The sequence below is a fragment of the Caenorhabditis remanei genome, chromosome III (assembly GCF_010183535.1).
Source record: "Caenorhabditis remanei strain PX506 chromosome III, whole genome shotgun sequence".
Classification (NCBI taxonomy): domain Eukaryota; kingdom Metazoa; phylum Nematoda; class Chromadorea; order Rhabditida; family Rhabditidae; genus Caenorhabditis; species Caenorhabditis remanei.
Window position 1 is genome coordinate 11794289 of NC_071330.1, and position 7108 is coordinate 11801396.

The 7108-nt window shown below is 39.8% G+C and overlaps 2 protein-coding genes across 2 annotated transcripts; one reads left to right on the forward strand and one right to left on the reverse strand.

Annotated features, from left to right (window-relative positions):
- Positions 1 to 823: 823 nt before the first annotated feature.
- Positions 824 to 1555, forward strand: GCK72_010875 (uncharacterized protein; the record flags this gene model as incomplete). The annotated part of the gene is made up of 3 exons (XM_003111728.2): positions 824 to 955; positions 1001 to 1123; positions 1457 to 1555. 3 exons carry the CDS (start codon positions 824 to 826, stop codon positions 1553 to 1555), a joined length of 354 nt encoding a protein of 117 aa, XP_003111776.2.
- Positions 1556 to 1867: 312 nt separating this feature from the next.
- On the reverse strand, positions 1868 to 6710 carry GCK72_010876 (uncharacterized protein; the record flags this gene model as incomplete). The annotated part of the gene is made up of 12 exons (XM_053728078.1): positions 1868 to 1913; positions 1959 to 2126; positions 2176 to 2378; positions 2865 to 2951; positions 3167 to 3248; positions 3303 to 3403; positions 3749 to 4131; positions 4200 to 4402; positions 4650 to 4756; positions 4804 to 4871; positions 6289 to 6425; positions 6625 to 6710. 12 exons carry the CDS (start codon positions 6708 to 6710, stop codon positions 1868 to 1870), a joined length of 1671 nt encoding a protein of 556 aa, XP_053587655.1.
- Between the last annotated feature and the right edge of the window lie 398 nt (positions 6711 to 7108).

The following is a 7108-nucleotide window of genomic DNA, read 5'->3' on the forward strand; positions in this document are numbered from 1 at the left end:
TCCGATTTCCTTCCGGTTTTTCTTTTTCGATCCCGTCATAGTTTATATCTCAGTTCATTTCTAAGATTCTCACGTTCCGTTTCAAAAATCTTGGTATTTACAATTTCAGGGAGACCCTATATAAAGGGTGTCTAGATTCTGGATGTAGGCGGTCCGAGAGATGAACTTTAAATGTTCTTAGGAGACCCTAAAATTGAATTGTCCTTGAATTTGGATAATTTGTTTTTGCTGTTTTTCTACAGGCGCTCCACCAGGAGAGAGGGCGCAGAGAAACGAGAGTGTCTGACTTCTCTGCATCTCTTCTCATTTGGTAAAAGATAACTTTTGTAGTTGACAACTTTTTTGTATCTCTGCTAGCTTCTGAAATACGATCCCTTTAATAGAGAAAAGAGAGGCTTCACTTTCAAAGCGATTATCTCGAAATCTTGAAGAGCAATCAAATATTTGTCAACTACTAAAGTTATCAGCGTAAAATTTTAAACATTTTGTTAGTTAAAATCTTTTTTGTATCTTCAAATCCTGCAGAGATATCATCTTCTAAACTTTTGATGCGTAAGCGAGGGAGAGAGTGAGGAGAGCGACGACACAGAGAAACTAGACACCCTTGTTTCTCTGCGCCCTTTCCCCCTCCTCCTCTCCTTCTAATCTCTAGCCTTTCACCTTTCCTTAACTTCTTTGTTTTTATTTTTCCTTTCAAAATGCCACCCAAAATATATTTTCGTATATTTCGCCCCCCGCCCTCTAATTAAATTCATTATCCGCCCTCTCTCCATATAAATTACACATTATTTCACTTCCAGAACTGGGTCCCCATCATTCAAAAATGCAAATGTGTCCTCCAATTATCCTTCTCACCCTTTCTATACTATCTCTGATGGAATGTGTCGACGCAAATATCATTTGGAGATATCAGAAGGGCGACGGTGAGCCCCAGAGGGATATCGACTTCTCAGAGGTAAAATTGCTGAAATTAATTTCAATTTTCAAAGAATATTTTTAGCATACCTGGACACCATTAGGCCCCGCCCAGATGCAGGACTACTACGGTCTTCATTCACATGCTCCGAGATCGTTACCGGAAATTGAGAAAGAGCAGCAATCGTTTCGGTTTATGGAGGCACCGGTATGTAATTGAAGATTTCAATGAAAGAGGGCAGAGAAACGAGAGTGTCTAGCATCTCTGCCTCCTCGCTTACGCACCAAAAGTTTATAAGTTGATATCTCTGTAGGATTTGAAGATACAAAAAAGCTTTCAACTAACAAAATGTGCCAACTTTCACGCTGATAATTTTAATAGTTGACAACTTTTTGATTGCTCTTCAAGATTTAGAGATAATCGCGTTGAAAGTCAAGTGCTCAGAGCCTCAGATCGTGGAGGGTGCAGAGAAGTCAGACTGTCTGCTTTCTCTGCACCCTCTCTCCTCATAATCCATTTTCCTCAACTTCTCATTTCCAGGTATCCCTAAGCAACCCGGTGTTCAATGTCTTCTCAAAAATGAGTGATTTATATCGGTGGATATCCAACGAGAAGCGATCGTCATTTCTTGATTATTGATTCTTCTGAAAACACCAAATGAACAAACACACCAAAAAATAAATAAATGAGGAAAAAATGTACGAGTAACTCTTCTTAAACCATGCTCTCTTTTATTGTCTGTCATCTGAATTCTTGTGAATTTTCTTCTTTGGGATTTTATGTAGTTGATCGAATGAACATTGATGATTTCGTGTGTTATTGAGTTGTTAATCAGATGGATATCCGGACAAACAGGCATACAGACAGGCAAAAAAGTTATTATTTTGTACATTTATTACATAAAACCGACAAATGATGATGTTTGAAAAAAGTTATTTCACCGAAAAAATTTTAGGTTGTCGCTCCAGCCATCATGTAGTAGCTCCAGTAGAATAGACTGAAAATAGGTTAGGCTTTCTCACAAAAATAAGATTTGACCTACTTGAAAACAATAAAGCAGACTGGAAACACGACTCGTGAGTACTTGTCAATCAGATTCACATCTCTCACACGGATCGATGGAATCGCTTTGCGAGCCCGTCGCCCGATTCCTGATATTGATTGTTTCATGGATACATTCATACGAGCTAGCGTCATTCGTCGTTTTGCTCTGGAAATTTATTTTTGACACGTGTCGAAAATTTCTACAGTAATCTTACCTAGCCGTATGCGATCCCCTTAGATGATGAGTCCTGTGATTGAGTGATGCATGAGGTCTTCCTCCTTTAAGAGATGTTGCTGAGTATCTCGGATAGTCGGGAACTTCGTCACTCTCCTCACTGATTGCATTCCCGGCTCGGCAGAGTGGAGGAATTGGAGAGGATGATCGCTTTTTGGGCTTCACGGCAGGTGGTGGGGACGTCTGAAAATTTCTCTGGTTTAGGAGTTCGGGACTATTCAGGAAACAGTGAGAGAGCGCAGTGAAACGACAGTGTCTAGCTTTTCTGTTTCCTCGCTTACACACCAAAAGTTTAGAAGGTGATATATCTGCAGGATTTTAAGATACAAAAAAAGATTTTGACTAACAAAATATGCAAAATTTTACACTGATAATTTTGATAGTTGTCAACTTTTTGATTGCTATTCAAGATTTAGAGATAATTGCTTTGAAAGTCAAATCCTCAAAGTCCCTGATGATGGAGCGCGCATAGAAGTCAGACTCTCTGATTTCTCTGCACTCTCTCTCCTCATAATCCATTTCCTCCTTCGCCCCCACCTATCAAAAATTCTAACCGATTGAAGATATCGAAAACTAAAAAATACTCCAAATGCCTTTTAGATCACTTTAGGTGACAACTCTTTGATATCTCTTCAAATTTTAATGATAAACTTCATCCAGTCAACTCACATTATTATTTTGCGTGGCAGCTGTGTTACTACTACTCATTGCCTCCTCTAGTGCCTCTACACGGCGGTCGTGTGGTTGTGGGACGCCCTGGAATCGAGAAAATATAAAAAATATCTGCATTAGAATGTTAGTCGAAAACTTGAGAAAATCAGAAGCTTTAAAAAAAGAGATTTGATTTTCAGATTTTGAGCAGTCTAAGCTTTTTTTGAATATTTTTCAACCATTCGTGTTCAAAACACAACTTTTGAGTTTTAAACTCAGTCTAAGTAGCTATATTTTCCAAAATCTTTTTCAAAACTCACATCCATCAACCCGCTGGGAACCCATTTCTGAACATTCACCGCCGACTCTCGATCCTCTTTATTGGCTCCGTTTACTGGCCACCTACAAAGTGGACGAGATCAAAAACAGATAAGAAATTTCAGGAAAAAGACATACTCGTTTCCTCCTCCATGTCTTCCACGTTCCCGTCCCCAATACGAATAGTTGACGGCGGCGTATTCCAAGAGGGCGGCAAAGACGAAGACGAAACACATCACCTGGAAATGGAGGGGAATAACTAGCGAAGTAGGAGAGTTAGAAAAAAGTTGTCAACTACAAAGTTAAAGAAAATGAAATTTCAGCTATTTTTGTAGTTAAAAAGATTTTGATAACTAATATCATTGCAGAGTTATATGCGTTCAAAGTTGCCCAATTACAAAAAAAAAATTTGCTCCTGGCACACTTTAAACACTTAAAAATGTGTCTCTGCACACCCGAAATTTCAATTAAAGGAGGACTGAAGTCATATTTTTATTTCAGATTCTGATACATCAGAAAATTCTGAACAACTTTCATCATTGGAGCATGTGACTTCAGTCCTCCTTTAAACTACAGTAACTCACCAAATAAATATCAATACTCTTGACATAACTAATCCTCGGTAAACTCTGTCTAACACCTGTAGAAATCGTTGTCATAGTGAGTACAGTAGTGATTCCCAATGCCACTCGAGCACTCGTCGCTTCATGGTTAATCCAAAAAGAAACCCATGACAACATGACGATAAGAACACATGGAAGATACGTTTGAAATATGAAGTATCCGACGGAACGACGGAGTTGGAAGACCAGAGATAGTCTCTGATAAGAACCAGTGGCTGTGGAGACAATACTGTCCTCTGTGTGGAATCCAGTGATGGTGAATTGAGGTACATCGGCTTGTTCTACACCGTGCACTGCTAGAGGATAGTTCCATTTCATGAGAACTTCCGAGGTGGTGTATCCATCTGAAATTTTTTTTAAAATTGTAAAACTTTCGAAAAAGAACTTTCGAAAAAAGAATTGCTCTGCTTACACGACTCAATCTCCACTGTGCAATTCTGAGAATCCAATGGGAAGTTTCTCAGATTCATGGAACAACTCAATGTAGACGTCAGACGCATTCCATAAGCGACCTTCCCATCTACATTTATCCTCAGCATCTTATTTCTTTCGGTAACTTCATGAAGGTAGGAGTGTTTGTCGTTGGCCAGGAAGGTATCCGGCACCCAGATGTTTCTGGAAAAATTAAATTTTTTTTTGCAAATTTTCAAAGTTGCCCTTTCTTTCTCCTATCGCTTTTCTCACTCTCCAAACACATGATGTTCTATAAAACGTGAGAAAAGAGAACAAATATGACAACCTTGCGGCGGCCGATTTCCTCGTCGGTTCCATGGTGTAGCGGTTAGCACTCAGGACTTTGAATCCTGCGACCCGAGTTCAAATCTCGGTGGAACCTATCGTTTTTTTAATTGTTTCTACTCACTGTGAGAACTCTCCACTCAACGTCATCTCATCGATCGGAATTTCATTGCTCCACCGTAACCTCTCATCCGTCCAATACTGATGTAAGTACATTGTCAAGGTGTAGTCCTAAAATAAAATCTGTTGTTGTTTTCTTCCTTATTGTTTTGTCAAACCATATCAACTTCTGAAATCGAGTCGAACGACGCAATGATAATATCCATTGTAAGAAGAAGAGCGTCTCCTGAAATTCCGAAGTTTAGAGGGGATGTTGTGGGTGCTGACAGCATTGTGATAAGTGGTCCCCGGGGTACTATGAACTCTCTCGTTTCGTTTCTCTTTTTTTCGGTTTTTGTTTAGAGTAGTGTCTTGTGAGAAGGAAGTTGTGTACAGATAGTTGTGTGCTGTCTGGAATGATGGGCTATTTCTAGGGGAAGGATCGGATAGGAAATGGAATAAATAATAAGGGAAGGGAGGAGATCAAAAAGTATCTGGATGATCAGAAATCGGGAAACATTGAGGAGGGAGAGGAAGAGGGAAGATCAATTCTGGGATACTGTAGCTGTGTCTGAAAGTTTTGAACTGTTCAAGTTTAACAGTAAAAGTGTAAGGGTTGACTTTTGTAGTGGACAACTTTTGAGTAAGATAGATATGTATGGCTTGGAACTATGTGGCTCCTCTTCAACGATCTAACTTTCTAATGAAGATTCCTACCGAAAAGTTGTCAATTACAAAAATGTTCACCTAGATTAGTGCTATAACATATTTCAAAACTATACCTATAACTCCACATCTGAGCCCACCAGCCCTACTCAAAGTTACCAATAATGTTCTAAGCTCCTCCATCTGACCCCTCCGTTCAAACATTCTTCGGAATCTCTCGAAGAAACTAAAAGTGTCACATCCTGATGTGTCTGTGACCAACATCTAATTTTCATTGTCTCTGCGTCTCTACCTCTCACCACACTATTTCTTCGTATGTGTCAAAATTCGGTCGAAATTCGATTTATAACCTTTGTCTTGCTCCCCGACGATTTTTCGGCTAGTTTTTTGCTCACTTAGAGGAGAAAGATAGATTTTTTGGAAACAGAGACGATTGGAGGAGGAAAGTGATTATTTTTCGGAATAAATTGAATCTTGGAGGATTCCTTAAACATGTGTACGTATCTTCTGTTGTCCACCCTCTGAAATAATTGGAGGGAAAGGGGGAAGAGGGGGTGGATGGACATAGTGGAGAGAGGATAACGTGGGAATCTGAACATTTGAGGAGATGGTCAGAAATTAGAGGTTCAGAGGGATCGAAGCATAATTTGTGAATTCCCAGTCATTCTCATTAAATTCTTATCACAACCTTCGCCGCCGCGCCTCGCCCCTGCTCCTTGTGGTGTACCTGGTAGCGAGACTGACCGCCAATCTTGCATCTAGGGTTCCATTCCCACTGGGTGCTATTCTTTTTTGCTTTTTGTAAGAAGAATCCTGGTATATTTTTCATTGAATCTAAAGGTATTTTTGATCGATTTTCAGTTAAAGTGTTGTATTTCAGATACGAAGACATAAGAACCTAGACAGAATCCCCAAGCCTTCAGCTTTGTTTAACTCTTGCTAGCAAAACTTGCTCCCATTCGGTTTTATTGTAGTTTCAGTATATGTAAGTGCCTCACCTCCAAACCCGGGTCTTAATCTGATATCATAGTCCAATAGTAAATCACTTAGGAGTGAAGATGCGTTCGAATACATTGTTTGACTCCGATTACTCCAATACCGGCTGATTTGATCTGATGTTGTGTTGTGGGCGGGGCTGAAAAAAGGGTTGTTGAAGAATTGCTGAAATTTTAATAAGGTTGTTACGGTTTCACTGAACTCAGAGCCCAAATGTTGGAATTTTTACTAAATGATAACTCATTTAGCCTTGTCCATTTCGCTATAGGAGAACAGATTCAGAACCGTTACTATTCTGACTTTTCAGATTCATAGATCTCCGCTTGAATCCTGCCTACCTTGTTCCATTCTGACAAAATATCGTTGACACCAAGAGTAGAGTAATGGACACATGAAAGACTCGCCGCGTTTTGATGCGGCGCATTCTGAAAATTTTAAAATTGAACCATCTGCAAACTCGATACTTTGAGAACGAGCAAAATTAGAAAACGAAAAAAGACTGTGGCCCGAAACAAGTCCTAAATCAAGAAAGCGTCAGTAGAGGTTTAGGGACTTGACGAGCATCTCGAGAAGAGAAGAAGACAAGTGAGGGGCGGTCCCAGTAGGACGCTTCTGGAGAAAGAATAGAAGGGGATGGTGGAGAAAGAGAGAGAGGGAGACGGACTTTTTTGTCTTTTTGTTCTGACTTTTCACATGTTGCCAGAATAAGGAAAAGGGGGGGGGTTATAAGTGAGGGATGTTTTTAAATAGAACCAACAGGGATAGGGGGAGGATGAGAAGGGAGCGAGAGGATATCTTGATAAGAAAGTTCAAAGTGCAAGA